At 49.3% G+C, this 18,422-nt stretch overlaps 1 protein-coding gene across 2 annotated transcripts; it reads left to right on the forward strand.

The window, feature by feature from the left end:
- The first annotated feature begins 3,201 nt into the window (after positions 1–3,201).
- rbbp6 (retinoblastoma binding protein 6) lies at positions 3,202–17,328 on the forward strand. 2 transcript variants are annotated; one of them, XM_084677546.1, is made up of 18 exons: positions 3,202–3,825; positions 4,297–4,396; positions 4,924–4,966; positions 5,857–5,901; positions 7,822–7,910; positions 8,135–8,231; positions 8,578–8,720; positions 9,149–9,321; positions 9,546–9,649; positions 9,810–10,120; positions 10,331–10,409; positions 10,528–10,588; positions 10,681–10,738; positions 10,964–11,356; positions 11,534–11,659; positions 12,025–14,157; positions 14,345–14,492; positions 14,659–17,328. In XM_084677546.1, exons 1-18 carry the CDS (start codon positions 3,660–3,662, stop codon positions 16,513–16,515), a joined length of 6,126 nt encoding a protein of 2,041 aa, XP_084533672.1. In that variant the 5' UTR covers positions 3,202–3,659; the 3' UTR covers positions 16,516–17,328. The 2 variants fall into 2 exon arrangements, with proteins under 2 accessions (XP_084533672.1, XP_084533673.1); XM_084677547.1 differs by having other exon boundaries at positions 8,581–8,720.
- The last annotated feature ends 1,094 nt before the right edge of the window (positions 17,329–18,422 follow it).

Raw genomic sequence — 18,422 nt, forward strand, 5'->3', positions numbered from 1 at the left:
TCTCTCCCTCTGTGACGAAGACTCTCCTCTGTCTAGCTAAACAAAATCAATGGCAACTAATCAGAGCAGTTTGAGGTGTCTGGTAAAGGATGCTGTCACACCTCATGGGCAGTCAGTGTAGGTGATGTCCTGATTGATGGGGAAGCATGTTTGTTTGAAGTGTGTGTCGCGTGTTCCTGACTGTTTTCAGTGAGAGCACACCTGCTCTGGTGAGTCAGCTGGCGCTGGATTTGCACCCTGCGGGCTTGGCACTGCCACATGGATGCCCTTTGTCCAGCCCCACAGGGCATGTGTGTGTGTGTGTGTACTGTATGTGTGTGTGTGTGAGAGAGATAGAGTTTCTGTGTGTGGATGTGTGTGTGTGGATGTGTGTGTGTATGGATTGAACCACCCCAGAGGGCTGTGTTGGGCTGAGCACCCATCCCGCTGCCAAACTTCACAGTCATCTTCAAAGCAACGTGAACAGAAACAACATGAGGCCCAGCTCAGCTGTGTGAGCTCCTGTTATCTCCAGTGTATGTGTGTGTGTGTGTGTGTGTGTGTGTGTGTCTGTACAGGAGTACTGGTGTGTCTAACTGACTGACTGCATGTTTGAATATGTGCATACTTAGGTAATCCTAGTTTAGCCTTGTGAGTTCACGCCGATTTTAATCCAATACTTGAACACCAAGACAACTATTTGGCATGGACTAAGAACAAATGCTCTCCCTATCACTACTGGAACTGGGTCTGGCCCTTAGGTGACTCAGTGCTTATTGGTGCTCTCCAATAAGGTTTTCAAGACAAGTACTAGACTAGACGTCTGAGACTACTGAAAACTGCGGATTTGTATTGACACTCTCCCAAGTTAATGAAGAGAGCAGTCTCAAGTGTGTGTGTGTGTGTGTGTATATATATGTATGTTTGTGTGCAATCTTCACCAGAGCAAAACTAAAGCAACACTAAGGCCATCTGCAGCGTGAAAACCCCTTAGAGCTGTGAACACTGTGAGTAGGGCAGGGTGAGGAGGGGAGAGAGGGACGGAGGTGGGAGAAAGAAGCCGGGCTGGGAAGAAGGAGAGTTAGGGGGAGTGAGAGGAGAAGAGAGGGGGTGTGAGAGGGAGGGGGAGGCCGATGAGAAAGAGTGTGAACATAAGGAGAGATAGAGAGACCAAGTTGGTGAGCGAATGGGAAAGAGAGAGAGAGAGCGAGAGTTGCCGAAAGGCAAGAGGATGGACAGACAAAGACAGAGAACATCGACCTGTGTAGAAGAAAATAGTTGTTGGTTGTTAGTTCTCTATAATCCTAGATCATCAAGCTGACATATGCAGCGACACACAGCACAGTCTCAATAGACTATGTCCTCCATCTCTGCAGTGTCCCGCTGAGCCTTCTCACACACACACAAGTCTTCTACTAGTTTTCACTTACTGCAACAGAATACTCCAATTTACCCCATGATTACACCCTTGTTTTGAGTCATGCATACGCACACACACATACACACACTAAATAAAATAAAATCCCATACAGACACACACATGCACTGATACTCATATGCAGACACACACACACAGACACATACAAGGAGCTGTGGATCCACAGTGGCACTTTGAAGACAGAGTCAGTGGACGTGTAACATATCAGATCAGGTTAAGAACGACCGTTTAAAAACAGCCCTTTTCTCTTTCATCCTTTCCCTCTATCTTCCCCCTTTCCCTCTCTACTCCCTCTGCCTTCCCCTCACAAAGGAGTGCTAAGCTGGGAAAGATAGGGCAGATCCCTCCTCTGAGCAGCCAGGCAGGAACGATGGAGAGAGAGAGAGGGAGAGAGAGAGAGAGAGAGAGAGAGAGAGAGGGAGAGGGAGGGGGGTATAGAATACTTTCTCATTAGGATCATCTCTTCTTCTCGTTTGGTCTCTCTCTTTCTCCCTCTCTCTTTTTCTCACACCCTGAACACATCTTGACCAAATTGAGCACCCTATGAGCTCATTCTCTGTGGTGAACATATCTATGTTCCCCATGACAGCGGAGAGCGTGTGCAGAGTAAAAGAGAGCGAGAGAGAGAGGAAGGAGGGAAGAAGAGAGGAGACAGAAAGAGAGAGAGAGAGAGAGAGAGAGAGAGAGAGAGAGAGAGAGAGAGAGAGAGAGAGAGAGAGAGAGAGAGACATTGGCAGTGTCCCCCACAAACCTGCAGTGATACTGCCTATGAGAGGCAGCTTTCCGTCAATGGAAGCGTCACAGCATGGCTGCATTCCCATTCGCATTAAGCTTGCCTCCTTATTACCTGTCCCTCATTAACACTGACAGATAAGAGAGAATTCAAGAAGAATATGTGCCCTATGCTTGTTGCTAGCTCACCTATGAAGTCTATAGGTGATGGACTGAAATTGTGGGGGGATGTTTCTCACACTGGGACAGTCAGAAAAGCTGTGTTATTCACGGTCCCCATACTTTGGAACGCACACAGACACACACACACACACACACACACACACACACTTGCCCAGTCGCACGAACAAATGATAGCAGGGTTGCTCCTGTATCATAAGGAAACATCAAAGCTCATTGCCTAGGAGACCACAAGCTAAGCGGCTTTCATGCATGTAACACCATGAATACATTATAACACACATGCACCCACTCTCACACTTAGAACCTAGAATTTTCAAGACACACAATGAAAGAAGGCATATCTCAAATAAAGAAATCTCAGATATCTGAGAAAGACAATAAGATATCCAACTCTCCTATGCAATATTAGTTCGTTTCAAGTGTGTGGTAGGCTATTAGGCTACCTGTTTTCAGTAAAATGTTGTTGAGGTAGCTTTGCATGAGACCTTTGCAGAACAACAACCTGATCACAATAAGTTAAAGAAAAGTATGTTCAGCTTGACAAAAAGTGTCTCTAAATCGTCATAGTAAAAAAGGTATTCCTGAATAGAAAGGTTCTTAGAGAAACTTAAAAACTCATGATTATAAATTATGTTGGTTCACCATCTAGTGGTCACTTTAACTGTTTGAACTGTTTATACGTTTTTGTTTGCCTAAATGGCTCACGGCAGAACTTGTCTTTTAGGTGGTTATTTTCATGGTTTTAATTAACTGTCTTTAACACATTTATAAATTATTTTATTTTTTTATTGTCAAAATGATCGAGCCTCCTATAAGTGTTCTGCGCAAGTCTATAGAGAGACACTGACGTTCTGAACGTGGTCCTTGCGCTTGCATTTCGGAAACCCCGATCATATGACAGGTCGTTGTGGAGACAGCAAGCTATAGCTATTGAGCTAGTTTAGCGAGCCAAGTACAGCTGGTAATCAACGGAACGTATCATATCCAAAATTATTTAAAATGGAACGGAATAAAAACCTACACAATTTATCACTTGAAACAGACAGAAATTAAAGTAATTTAAAAAACTGCGTTGCTTAGCAAGCCACTGTCTTTAACAGACTTGGTGCGCTACAGTGAGTGCTAGCCACTAGCTAGCTAGCTGAAAGCCTAATCGTTAGCAAACTGGACAAGTAAGTAAGGTAGCCAGCACCAGCTGTGTGCTAGATATCTAATATACCTTTGTCTATCTAGTTGAAGAGCTTGTAGCTAGCCGTTTTAAAACTAGTGTAATTACAAAGCTAACTAGTTTTCTATCAGGGGGTCTAGCAGTTGCGCTACTTTCAAAATGGCTTGTGTGCATTATAAGTTCTCGTCCAAACTCCAATATGACACCGTCACTTTCGATGGCCTGCACATCACTTTGAGTGATTTGAAGAGACAAATTATGGGCCGGGAGAAACTCAAGGCAGGCGATTGTGATCTACAGATAACCAACGCACAGACTAAAGAAGGTAAGCAATTCTTCATGTTTGGGCGTCTGATACAGCTGATAAACTGGTCATGTCATGTTCAAGTTAGCCTAGCTAGCTAAATTGAGGTAATTTCAAGTCGGTGTTGAACGCGGGACCATCTTAGATACACATATTTGCAATATAATTAGCTATGGTGGTGAGTGATCATTGACCATTTGCCGCACGTGGGCCTTGACCTGGCCATGTCGGCTTTGACAGCTGTGCGGCTTACGGAAAGTGGTTGCGTCACGGTAAAACAACAACCTTAGAAAAGTTTATAAAACCAGTTCTGGTTCGTAATAGGCTTCCTAGTTGCATACTTAATCCATATAAATGTCAGATATTCTACTTCATGATAACATGGCAAGATTAAATAATCATTATCTTTTGGATTTCAAAGCAGGTCACATAAACAGAGCATTCTGCAGATCCATAGTCCCTCCCTTTCCTCTCTCATCCTCTAATTTGTAGAATACCATGATGATACAGCACTTATCGCCAAGAACTCCTCAGTCATCATCAAGAGAATACCCCTGGGAGGAGTCAAAGCCACTAATAAAACCTATCTCATGTAAGTGTTGACTGTGACTCCTGTGTTCTCTACACACTTGTACTTCTCACCTGAGTCAGATCACTTGTTTCTTAGTGGATCCTGTCCAATTTGGTGCCGTTCTCTTCAAATGTATACAAGAATGACACCCAAATTGTGGCGGGAGGTAAGTTATGGGTTTAAAGTGAGTTAAGCGGAAGGGATATCCGAATAACTGTTTTTGGAGAAGTGAGGATTTATGACTCCCCATTCAGGTTTTGATGTCATAGAAACTGTCGGTTAGGCAAAAAAAAAAAAAAAAAAAAAACGAATGCTTCACCACAACTCTCAGCCACCTGCAGAGCCCTGACAAGCCTGCGTAGGCCCAGGAATGACTCCACCCTCCCTGGCTGCTTTCAGTCGAACATAAGAGTTCCATTCAATGGGAGCATGCAGTGTAGGCTATTTTATTCCAGGGCTAGGCCTACTCTGTGTCTGGGGAAATGGCCCCATTGTGCTTCCCTGGCTCTACTGCAAAGTTGACACACTGCCTCTTGTTTGTGTTTCAGTGGACGCTCTGACCATCACCATGTCGTGGGACCCTCCAAAGCCGTATGTAACCAAACCACACCTCACCCCACACTGAACTCACACTTACGCCTCCACATGGTGCTCTTGAACGTGGGCACAATGTTCTCGAACCACTCCAGTGTTGTCGAGATGCAATCATCATCCTACTCCTGAAATCCAATGTAACGATCGAAAAATCCAATGTTTATTCGATTTTGAAAAAATGTTTTATTTCTCTCCAAAACTTGAAAACTGTTCGAAAGCGTGCATGTGACTGCTGCACTGTGCAATATTTCCCACTGAAATCAAACATGGAAAAAAAGGTTATGGCAATCTATTGTACAGATGTCTGTATGATCGGTCTTTATGATTTGCCTGAAAAGAAGTGGAACATGTCCAGTAGTTTCTATAAATATGATGCGACTGTAAAACTGTTATTGTTTTTATGTTTTTCTAATAAAAACCTTTGAGCCTTTAAACTTCCCATTTGTATCCTGCTGTCTAAACCCCTATACCTAACACCGTGTGAATGTCTAAGGGTAGGGCAGTGGGCCTGAATCTGATAGCTGTGCCCATGTGTGTTTGAGACCGATAGACAGAAGGCCAACGCCAGCACACTAATAAGTTATCTGAGTGACAATGAGAAGATAGGTCTGGAGGCAAAGCCCTTTTTAGCTGAGCTAGTCCAGTCCTGAACTCTTGTGGTTGAGAGTCCTCTCTCACAGGCCAGTGTTAGGTTGTGTTATTCCTTCTTAGACAAGATATATCTCAGTTACGTCTTCATCGATGTTGGAAAGTGTCAGTGCCTAGAATGTAGGCAGGGCTTATATATGTGTATATATGTATATATATGTGTGTCTGTTTCAGTCCTGGTTGTGGTTCCTCTTATATGCGTCTTGGTGGTAAACTGACTTTGTCTTTAATTCTAACAGATGGATGATCATGCGGCGTCTGTGTCTCTGGCCCAGCTGTCTAAGGTATACCCCCTCAGTGAAACCCTCTCTGTTTGAACACACTCTTTTGGAATCTCATGGAATCTTTCTTTTGATCAGTAGTTCATGAATAGTAGTGTTTATGAATGTACTTCTTACCTTGCCTTCTGCAGTACACTGTATATAATGTATACTTATTCATACATTTTTTTTATACATGTTATGATTCAGCACACAAGTCTTGACACTGATCATTATTTAACAACTGTTAGGCCTAACATTGTTTATATTGACATATGAGAGTCACCTAATGGATGTTAGAAACGCCATCTATGTCTTTATAATTAATATGAAGGTCAAATTAAGTTAAAAAAAATTCTTCCTGGTGTTTTCAATGTAGCCACTGTCAGTCTTTTTTTGCAGATTTAATACTCATTTCCCCAACTGCTGCTGATATTTCATGTATTGATCAGTATTAATAGTATTAATATGAATTGTTATTTGTGGCTGTCCTGACGAGTTAGCCTTGTCATTGGGTGAAGCACCTTACAGCATGCTGCTTGTCTGTTTCCTCTCGCTGAGCGCACATAAACACACAAGCGCACACACACACGTGCACACACACACACACGCACGCGCTACCAGGACTGTACCGCTGTAACAGTCCAGAAGAAAGAAATCGTTTACTTTTTGGGTCAACATTGCTTTTATCCTTTTTCATTTTTCTCATGAGGATTCACAACATCTTTTTTTGTTCTCCATGGATATTAGTCCTCCCTCAGGTTGCTTCTAAAGCACACACGTTTGTACACTTTTTGTTTCAGCCTCCCGGGATGAGGCTGCTGTATATGACTGTCATCTTCTGTGTAACCCTGATTACTTGACCTCACTCATCATGCTTTGTCACTGTGAACACAGCATTTGTTTGTGAAGGCAGATTCTGTTAGCAATTTACTTATAGTGAAAGAGTGTCTGATGTTGCAAATGTACACCATGGTGTAGATTTGAAATGCTTACAATATTGACCATATATTTGCACATTTCTTGAGTGATGACTTTGTAAAGGACTGGTACTGGTTGTAAACTGATCATATACCTGAATTGCAGTTGAGTCTAGTCTTATGTAATGAAACCAACGTTTCCAGTGTAATTGTATTTGAGTGGGGTTGGATTCTTGGGCCAATGGGAGAATTACTGTGTTTGACGTTTTTTTTTTTCTTTTTTGTCAATAAAATTTGGCGAATGTCTCTTAGACCCTGACCATGAGTGTGTGGACTAGTGGTGTGCCTTGCATGCATATTGGTGTTTTTCTCTCGCAGTGCTTTAGTATTTTACAGTCATTCAGTGATTTGTCCTCGGTTGGATTGGGATCAATACTGGCCTCAATCTAACTGGGTTGAACAAAGTAACTCAGAACCAGAGTTTTGTGTCAAGACTCTGTTCATGATGCAGTTCTTATTTTAAGTTTCAAGATGGCAAGATGTATTGAAGCTAAAACTAGTCAATTTGAAGGACAAGGCTTCACTTATAGAAAACAACAGTGTTAGGTCTTTAACATACCTCTGAACAGTCAGTGAGGTTATTGAATGAAGCCAGATTCCCAACAGTGATTTGTTTGGTTCAGTACATGGTTAACAAGTAAACCCAACAAGGCTCTTTAGGGTTGCGTGTCCCCAGCTATATGCTGGGACTAACAGACGTCAGCAGAGACACAAGCAGCATCAGTGCTGCTCCACCAGCTTGTCTTTCTGGAGCCTGGTTAATGTGAGGGTCATTGTGTCGGTCCAGACCAAGACTTTAGACAGCTAGATCTTAGAGGCTTGGGTAGCAACCTCCACATCAACAAATCCAAACCAAGTTCATATCAGCATGTATCCAGTCCTGTCTCTGCGTTTCCTGTTGACCCGTCTAACTTCTGTCCTGTGTGTGTGTGTGTGATGCTGCTGTCTCACCCCTGCGACGCAGACCGCAAACCTGGCCGAGGCCAACGCCTCCGAGGAAGACAAGATCCGCGCCATGATGTCACAGTCCAACCACGACTACGACCCCATCCAGTGAGTACGCAGACAAAGAGGGGCTCTGCCCCGAAGCACATGTCATTAGTTCACTTGGTCCCTCCTGGACCATCTGGTGGTCTGAGCCATCTACTCACCCCCCCCCCCCCCCCCCACCTTGATATCCTCAGTCTGGAAGCCTGGTTTTGTGACATGTGTATATATATCATTTCATCCATGCTGTGGGCTTGTCGAACGACTTATCTGTTCCTTTATCCAACCAGCTACACGAAGAAGCTGTCAGGGCCGCCCCCCCCCAACTACACCTGCTTCCGCTGTGGCAAGAACGGCCACTACATCAGGAACTGTCCAACCAATGGGGTAATAGGACACATCTGTGATGTCCCCTGCAGCTCTGTTTATCTGTTCAACCAATCGTCTGTTCCCACTCAACAGCTTATAAAGACAAATTGAGATGTTGTCTTTTCTTTTTTCATTTGTATGATTTATTAACAGTTTTTTTTTTTTCCCCGTACTATTTTTTTATTACTGATTCAAATGTGCAACAGAACGCAAGATTCTCCTCATTGACTCGACATTTAACACACACGTTTAATCCAACGCGTTGCACTTGACACAACCGACAACCGAACGCGAGACCGAATCAAAAGAGGTGTGCACGTGCGACACGCCAAGCATGTGACGTGCGCGTGTGTGGTCGTGCCAGCAGGATAAAAGCTTCGAGGCTCCTCAGAGGATCAAGAAGAGCACGGGCATCCCTCGCTCCTTCATGATGGAGGTGGACGACCCCAGCATCAAGGGAGCCATGTTGACCAACACCGGCCGCTACGCCATCCCCACCATAGACGCGTAAGTACTCCTGTCCTCTGACCCCCCCCCCCCCATCCACGACACTGGAAAGGGCTTTTGTGTGGTCCCCCGCGTGTCAAAGTCGTGTTTTTGGCAGCCAGTGTATAAAGGGCTCGTGTGTTATATTTTATTTTACGGCAACTTTATATTTGATTTTATTGTATATTCTATTTGAATTCTATTCCACTTAGTATTGCTAGTTAATGTACCCTTGGTATAGCTAGACCACATTTAAATTTTAGGTTCCTATATGTTTATTGTATGCACCTTCCTGCCAAAGCAAATTCCTTGTCTGTGCAAACTTTCATGGCGAAGAAATCCCTTTCTGATTCTGATTTCAATAGTGAAAATAAATCCCTTTCTGATTCTGAGAGTGAAAATAAATCCCTTTCTGATTCTGAGAGTGAAAATAAATCCCATTCTGATAGTGAGGCGTACGCCATTGGTAAGAAGGAGAAGCCTCCCTTCGTGGCCCGGGCCAAGTCGTCCTCGGAGGAGGATGAAGACCCCATCCCGGATGAGCTGCTGTGTCTCCTCTGCAAAGACCTCATGACCGACGCCGTCGTCATCCCCTGCTGCGGCAACAGTTACTGTGACGACTGTGAGTCTGAACGCACACGCACAAACACGGCCCGCACTCGCACACAGTCACGGTGACGACTGTGAGTCTACACGCCACACACACACACACACACACTCATTGACATCCAAAACACCCCCTCACCTGCTCACCCCCTCACTAGTCCCAATATGGGATTGTAGTACAACTTTGTTTCCGCCCTGGGTCCTTTCCGCCCCGACCTGTTCCATGTTGACTCTTCTCAGGTATCCGGACGGCTCTGCTGGAGTCAGACGAACACCTCTGTCCCACCTGCGGCAAATCAGACGTCTCCCCCGACGCCCTCATAGCCAATAAGTTCCTGCGCCAGGTAAGGCTCTCCCCCCCGAGACACAGGGAAGATTAGAGTGCCACCCGGTTCGTGCACGTAGCAGACTAAATCAAATGCACCTCCTACCTGACCGGTTGTGTTCAGTTCGCCCTGTACTGCAAATGCTACTTGACCAATTTCCCCTCCGGTCTGTCTCCAGGCAGTGAACAACTTCAAGAATGAGACGGGCTACACCAAACGCATGAAGAAGGGCGGCCCTCCGGACTCTGCTGGCTCCGCCCTGCCCCCTAACCCCCCCCCTCCTCAGCCCCGCCTTCTACGCCCCTACCAGCAAACGAGGAGCCAGCAGGATCCTCTCATGCCCCGCCCTCCTGCGGCCGACACCCCACCATTGGCCCAACAGCCTGGCACGCCTCCCATTGGTGGGAAAACCACTGCAGGCTCCTCCTCCCACAGCACGCCTGCTGCCTCCCCTCAGCACCTACCCAGCCATGTGGAGCCGCCTGCCAAGTAAGCAGGCACACACACACACACCACACACACACACCACTCACACACAATCACACATACATACACACAATTACACGTACCGTGTACAGACAGAATCACACACTCAGGCATCAGAGAAATCATAGATGCTTTCGACATGGGTGTCATCTCAATACACCCTCACCCACGTCAGTGGTGTGTAACAATGTTGCAACCCTTGCCGTCTTCCAGAGAGGTTGAGGACGTGGTGCCGACCCAGTCTGTGGTGGTCTCTGCGGACCCCCCGCCTCCCACACCTCTCATCCCCACAGTGAGTACACACAAACACACACACTATGCTGTCCATTGCATTCACACAGTTTTGGTTGGTTTGTTTTGCAACCTTTAACCAGACCTGCTTATGTCTGTGTTCTGTGTGCTGTCTCCAGGGTTACCATGTCCAAGTTCTAACCCAGCCCCCTCCTCTCAGCCACGCGCTCCACAAAGCAGGTGAGTTACTTCATATAAGATCTTTATAAGATTTCTAGAACAAGTACATGGGGTGTGTTTGTGTTAAGTTGCATTTTTTTCTTGACCCACAGGCCCGCCCCCGAGAACCAACCCCCCCAGACACTCTGGTGGACCCCCCGGTTGGGACACGTAAGTTTTATTTTAGTGACTTTATTTGTGTAGCCCTGTTGGCAAGCGGTGTCACAAAGGACTTCACAGAACCCAACAGATAAGCATAAATATCCATCCCTTTAGACAAGGGAAAACCTCCCACAGTCCTTCATATCCTTACATCAGCTTGGCGTCCACAAACACAAAATACAAAGTTCCCGTGTGCCCTGCCTCTCTGATGTCACTTCCTCTTCCTTTCTCCAGCTCCAGTGGCCATGACAGGCCTCGTAGTGACCAACCCCAACACTCCCACCTCCCTCCCAGCCAGCCCCCACCATCCTCTGGACCCCCACCCCTCTTTCCTCCTCCTCCCTCTCTCTTCTCCTCCGCCCAGCACCTACCCCCGCTCCTTGGGGTTGGGCTCCCCCAGTACCCTCCTCCGCACTACCCCCCGGGCCAGCCTCCCTCCAGCTACCCTGTACCCCCGCCAGGCTTCCCTCCGGTCCCTGGAGTGATGCCCGTCCCCCCCTGGGCGCCCTCCACCTCCCAGCCTCCGCCCCTCCCCAGCGCCCCCATCCCCTCGCTCTCCTCCGCCCCTCACCCCTCCTTCCTCTCCAAGGACGACTTCTACAGACAGCAGCGGAGGATGAAAGAGGAGTGAGTTTGCTTTTGTTTACCTGGGAAAAAGGAAGGGGGGGATCGACAGCGTGATAACCTTTCGTCATGAACTGATAAAGTTCATGTGAGGGGTGCCATGGGTCATCGGTGCATCCATGGCATGTTAGCATGCGAGGGAGTGGATACCTGACGGTGTCTTCTTCTCTCTTCCCCTAGTCCTCCCAGCCTCTTCAGCGGCAGGGCCAGTGACAAGTCCAAGCTGGAGGAGTTCACCAACGACTTTGCCAAGGAGCTGCTGGAGTACAGGAAGATGCAGAAGGAGAGGAGGCGCTCCTACTCCAGGTAACCATGGTAATCCCTACCACACGGACTCTGTCTGCCTATCCTATCACCGTGCCTCTCTCTCTGTTTCTCTGTCTCAGTTTTTCTCTGTTTCTTTCGCTCTCTCTCTCATCTGTTCATACCTGTTTTCTCACCCTATCCTGCACCCTTTTGGCCTCATCTGGCCTTTCTTGCCTGTTTTTCATCTGGTGTTAATTGATCCCCTCTCTTCCTCCCTCTCTTCCTCCCTCTCTTCCTCCCTCTCTTTCTCCCTCTCTCTCTCTCTCTCTCTCTCTCTCTCTCTCTCTCTCTCTCTCTCTCTCTCTCTCTCTCTCTCTCTCTCTCTCTCTCTCTCTCTCACTATCTCTCTCTCTCTCTCTCTCCAGGTCTAAGTCTCCCTACAGGGGCTCGTCCTACAGTGGCTCCTCCCGCTCTTACTCCAAATCCCGGTCTCGTTCCCCTCGCTCCTACTCCCGCTCCGTGAGTCGCTCCCGGTCCCGGTCCGGCTCCCGACCCAGACTCCGCTCCAGGTCTTACTCCCGCTCCCCTTACCCTCGCCGCCCCGCAAGACCCCGCGCTTACCGCTCCCGTTCCCGCGGCTACCGTCGCTCCCGCTCGCGCTCCCCCCCGCACTACCGGAGCAGAGACGGGCCTGGGGGTGGCTACCGGTCTAGATCCAGATCCCCAGGACCTGGGGGCTACCGGAACCACACCCCGCCCAACAAGAAACCAGGCTCGGACCGGGAGCGCCCGGCACCCGAGGCAGAGCGCAAGTACCCGGGCCGGGAGCGCTACCGAGACAAAGAGCCCCTGTTGCCAGAGCCCAAAGCGGGCTTCCCCCCACGGGCTCCGGACGGCACCGATTCCCTGGAGAGGGAGCGCTACCACCAGTGGGAGCGTGAGTACAGAGAGTGGTACGAGAAATACTACAAGAGCTACAGCGCCCACCTGCCCCCTGTCCACCCACCTCCTTTCAGGGCTCGCCCCTCCGAACCGTACAGCCCCCCCACAGACCGCTACGCCCAGCCCCGACACACCCGAAACAGGGACACCTCACCCCGGAGCTCCCCCTTCCGTCGAGGGGGGAGAAGGGAGGAATACTCCCCTCCTACCTCAGGTCCCAGTCCAGGCCCAGCCTCCAAAGGGAGGACGGCGGCGATGACCTACCAGGAGCGGTGCTTGGAGAAGTATGGACAACAGCCAATCGTCAAGCCCGACAATAAGGATAACCCGCGGGGATCGACCAAGGACAAGGAGCCATCCAACTTCACTGTTGGCGTAGCCACCGTTACCTCAGCTAGACCTGGTGCCTCCAAGCCTGGTGCGCACTCCCACAGGAAGCAGAAGAAGAAGAGAAAAGGGGAAGATGGGAGAGGGGGAGGAGAATCCTCCTCTTTCAGCGCCTCGGATTCCACAGAGGAAACGCAGAGGAAGGAGAGGAAAGGAACGAGTGACGTCAACGCCGCCGGCCGGGACGATGCCACCCCCGTTCGGGATGAACCAATGGAGAGTGACGCCTCAGCCTTAGCTCCACCTCCTCCTAAACCGGATAGGGCGGCCTCGGACAGAGGAAGGTACGAGAGGAGGGACCTGGCGAAGAGTGACAAGGCCAAGCGCAAATCCGACTCCAGTGGAACCAGGAGAGACGAAAACTCCTCCAATACGAGCTCAAGAACTGCCAGAAAGAGAGAGCCGGAGACAGACACTCTCAAAACTGCCCACCACAAGACCAGCCCGGTAAGGGCCGAAGACCAGAAGACCCCTCCGACTGAGCTGGCGGTAAAACGACTCAGGGAGGAGACTCTGCCCGTCAAACCAGACTCCTCCGCACCAGAATACAGCCAGAATATCCAGACGTCTGTCTCCCTTAAAGCGAGTCCACCTCTCTCTCATTCACAACCGGACCGGCAACCTGACCAGCTCAAAGCTGCCAGAACCAAGCCAGATGGCCACAGGCACAGCGAGAGTGAACCAGACCATGCCAGGCCCTTTAAAGAGGACCAGAGAGTCTGGAAGGAACCAGCAGCCAGGCAGGACAGGGAGTCTGCCAGAGAGGACAAGCCCAAGAGGGAGGCTGAGAGGGCGGGCAGGCCAGTGGAGAGACCCTCCGGGAGCCGTGCTCCAGACACCAAGCCCGAGAAAAGGAGGAGGAGAGAAGAGAGGGGGAGGAAAGAGGCGAAGAGCACGGACGATAAGGAGCTCAACGCACCGGGAGGGAGAGAGGAGCCCAGTAGAATGGAGACCAAGGCATCCCCCAAGCCGGAGGGAGAGACCCAGACTGACGAGGAGGAGAGAGAGAAGGAGACCCTCATAAGGCCCCTGATCGAGCGAGGGATGAAGGGGAAGATTAAGATCAACATCAACATGGAAGGGAAGAAGAAGGCAGGTGGAGAAGGAGGGCTCCAGGGGCCGGCCGGCAGCAGCTCCACCAAAGGAGAGAAGGTGGAGAGGAGCAAAAGCCGAGGCCACCGCAGGGTCCTAACGCCCGACGGCTCCACGGGTGTGGTAGACTACACGAGGTGAGACGTTTGCACAGTCCATTTTTGAAAACGGGGTTGTCATCCTTTGACTAACCTAGCGGTGTTAGCATGTTCTGTTTTCCATTTAGTGAGTTTATTCTTCCTGAATGAATGAAGTACTGTTGACACACTGTTGTCGCGGTGGCTTATTTGGTAACCGGTGACTTGGCGCTTTGGTGTAATGCAGTGCCAGCTCCACCGGGGGCAGCCCTCTGCGTGGAGGGGGCCTGAGCGCTGAGGACAGACTGGAGCAGAGGAAGACTATAGTGAAGACTCTGGAAGAGTACACCAACGACAGCTCTACCCCTGCTGAGGATGAGATCGTACTCATACAGGTATGCCGCGCGTGCGCACAAACGAAACATCGAACAGGCACACATACACACACACACACACACACACCAACCAACGAACGAATCTCATCCAAGTCAGCTTCAACATGCGAAACATTCCCCCAGTCCATGAACATCTCTTCTAAAAAGTCACCTTAACCCTGTGTAGGTCCCTCGCTCCAAATGGGAGAAGGAAGACTCCGAGGAGGAGGGAGAGAAGGAGGAAGCTGTCGCGGTCTCGGCCAAACCCCAGGCTCCTCCGCACGCTCCTCTACCCCCTCCACTCCCTCCACTCCCCACCCTCTCCGTGGCAACGGAGAGCCCGGTAGGAAGAGCGAGGGTGAAAGAGAGAGACCAAGACAGGGAGAGGGAGGTGGACAGAGTGAAAGGTTCGTCGCGGCCCGTGACGGAGAAAGCTCCTCCTCCTTCTAGTGAGAAGGGCATCTTACCTGAGACCCAGCGCTCCAAAGGCCAAATCTCACCTGCTGACAAAGACAGACAGGAGGACAAAGACAAAGAGCAGGCGAGGGAGCGGGAAGCCGAGAGGGAGAAAGAGAGGGAGAGGTTCAAAGAGCGACAGAGGGCCAAGGAGCCCGCGGGCAGGGAGAGGGGGAAGGAGCGGGAAAGGGACCGCGGCAGTGCGTCGAGCAGGGAGGTGACGGACAAACGTCGGCCGGCCCACTCGTCCTCCTCGTCCTCCACGTCCTCTCACCCCTCGGAGCGCGAGAGGAGAGAGCGGGAGCGAGAGAGGCCAGGCGAGCGGGGGAGCGACCACGGCAGTGAGAAAAGCTCCTCGTCCTCCTCGCACTCTTCCCTGCGGGAGCGGCCGGCCGAGCGCAGACCCTCCGACGGCAGGGACCACAACGTGACCGTGGCGGCGGAGCGCAAGCCGAGCGACCACCGAAACAGAGACCCGAGAGAGAAGGCCGACCAGAAACGCAGAGACCCCCTCGACGTCAGACACAGAGACGGGCGCGACGACAGGGAGCCGGGCAGACCCCCTCACCGCCGACGCGACTCCCCCCCTGACCCCCACAGGTCTCGGGGCTGGGACAGAGACTCGCACATGTCTGATTCCTCCAGCAGGAACCAGGCCGGGCGAGGCTGGGAGCCTGTGAGGCCCAGTGAGAGCAGCCCTGGCCGGGACAGGACACGGGACAAACGACCCCCTCTGCCCCCCAGCTCCGCAGAGAACCAGCCCATTAAAGGGGCAACCAAGGGAGAGGAGCCCCGAGCTGAGGGTCCTTCGGGGAGGAAAGAGAGCCAGCAGGACAGCCAGGGAACCAGAGAGATGGAGGTCAGGCCTGTTAGGGAACCGCTCCAGCCCGATTGTCACCAACAGCCCCCGAGGAGAGACAAGCCAAAGTCCCCCCACATGGACCAGGAGCGGGAGGGGGAAAGGAGGGGGAAGGAGAAGGGCAGAGAGAACCCAGCGACACGGTCCCCCACTGGCCTCCAGCCTGACAGACAGCCGTCCGACTCTGTCAGGGAGACGGACGAGGCTGCGTTCGTGCCCGACTACAGCGAGAGCCCCGACTCCGAGTCGGAGGGGAGGATGGATGACCGGGGGGGGGAGGGCCGACAGGGGGAGGACAGGAGGAGGGAGGCGAAGAAGGAGCGGGCTGATAGGCGGGAGGACAGGGCCGAGGCTGGGGGGAAGATGGATGCGGGGAAAGGGCCGGAAGGGGAGAGCAGCCGGAGCAGCAGCGTGAGCTCCACCTGCAGCCAGGACAGCCGGAAAGACGAGAAGAGGAGAGACAAGAAGGAGAAGAAGAAACTGAAGAAGCACAAGAAACACAAAAAGCACAAGAGACAGGCTAGCTTGGAGTGTGAGGAGGGGGAGCTGAAGGGACACAAACACAAGAAGAAGAAGTCCAGGAAGAACAAGGACAAAGACAAGGAGGGGCAGGGGAGAGGGGCAGGGGGGGAGGGTGATGGGGAGGAAAGAGGAGGGGAGGAAAGAGGAGGCGACGGAGGAGGAGAAGCAAGACTGTTGAATGTCTCAAATGTCCCTATGATCTTGTGACAGACAAAGCCTTTGAAATCCTTCAGCCCAGACCTGACCCTGACCGGAGAACTGGACACAGATGTCCATGACCTGCGCAAAGAATCAACACCAGTTTCCCCGCTTCCCTAAGATCTTTATTTCTTTAGGTTTCCCTATACATGTTTATGAAAAAAAAAGTCATTTGACCATGTTAGGCGAGGAGAAACAAACACTTGTGAGAGTGCTAGGTTGGGTTTACTTGAACGATGGGTTGGGTAATAACCATTTTTGTTGTTTCTTGATCAATGTTTTTTTTTCCCCCAGGTACTTTTTAGCAGTGTACCATCTAAATGCCATCTCTATCTTATTGGATATGCATTCTTAAGTCACAAGATCTTGAAAGAATAGCACTTTAAAGATATGAAATGTTAGAAATGTTATTTGCCATGGTTGAGTCTTTGAATGTATCATAGCATCAGGATATTTGAAAGATGCGATTTGCGAGCTTGAATCAGACATGTCTATGGCTAGAATGCCACTGGGAAGCTTTATGCAGGGATGTGAAGTCAGCTAAAAATGAGGAACTGCGGCTTTGTTTAGCTTCATCCTGCTTTGGACATTAATGACCTAAACGATTTTGACTAAATCGGGATATGGATGGGTAAGTACAGTACGTGAACTGGATAGCATTGCACTGGTAGTAGTGGTACATACTGGTTTCAAGGGTTTGCACTGTGAATATTTCCTCTACCCTATATGATTTTTTTGTTGCAATGTTTAATTTAAACTGCAAGCTAAATGAATTCAACAGACTTGGAACTGTTTTGAAAATAATAAAAAATGTCAGCAAAATGTTGTTGCTTTCGTTTTTCTTCGTCTTCGCTTAGATGTTTTCGTTCATTAAAACAAACTAAGGACGTTTGACCATTTCTGTAAACTTATTTCATCCACTAGAGAGCGTCTTTTCCATCTCAATAGGCTGGTAATATCTCATGTTTATTAATTATATTGGAAGTGGATTAAGGAATACATTTAACCATAGCCTAGGCAGTTGATCGTGGACACTGAAAAACAATGCCAGCGAAGACCATTTCCGTTTTATGAACCAGGTGCCAATGAGTGATTTGTGATTTTACGACATTCTGCAATAAATGGGTCTCAATAACTACCGGTTTGAAGCAAGGATGAGACAGGCCCGTCTCTTAACACCCCACCATGAACGTCGGTATGGCTACGTGACAGTATTTTTATTGCGTTTTAGGCTACCTCGCCTCTTTGTAGCCCTTACCGAACTGTCCGTGAAGTGGTCTACGATACACTCGTGCCATATAATAAGATGTCTTCATACAGTTGATATTTGTGTACTTGGCAAATCATTAAAGGAGCTATGCCAACGACTCCTAAAGCACTCAAATGGCCTTGAATGTGTCGGATTCTTACAAGGACCCAGTGTGTTTGTCTTGAGAAAGCTCCTCTGTGATTGGGTGTAATCTAGTCGTACAGTATTGCTAAACTACAACTCTGGGTTATTTTATGTAAGGGGATTGTAAAAGAGTGAGTGTGTGTGCTTGTGACATTAAGAGTCTGTTTGTGTGTGTAGGCAGCCTTTTCTTGCTCAGGACAGTGCGTTTCATTGTCTCTGATCCTGAGCTGATTGGCAACAGTCCAAGATCTTTACACACCGTCTATCATTTGTGGGTATAATTGTCCATAATCTTTTATTCAATCAGCCATTAGGATACTGTTTCATTATTATTGAATAAATCAAGGATAGAGTATAACCTATATATCAATACAGATTATTATCTAATATATACAGTTATTAATAAACTGTATGGTGTTTTGTGTAATTAATTTGCACTCTGGCTCGATCAGCTAGATTTTACTCCTCATGTTGAATAGACATTGTTTCTCTGTTACAGTATTTCACTTGCCCAAGGTGATTA

Source organism: Hypomesus nipponensis, chromosome 17 (genome assembly GCF_054491055.1).
Source record: "Hypomesus nipponensis isolate SF chromosome 17, ASM5449105v1, whole genome shotgun sequence".
Lineage (NCBI taxonomy): Eukaryota > Metazoa > Chordata > Actinopteri > Osmeriformes > Osmeridae > Hypomesus > Hypomesus nipponensis.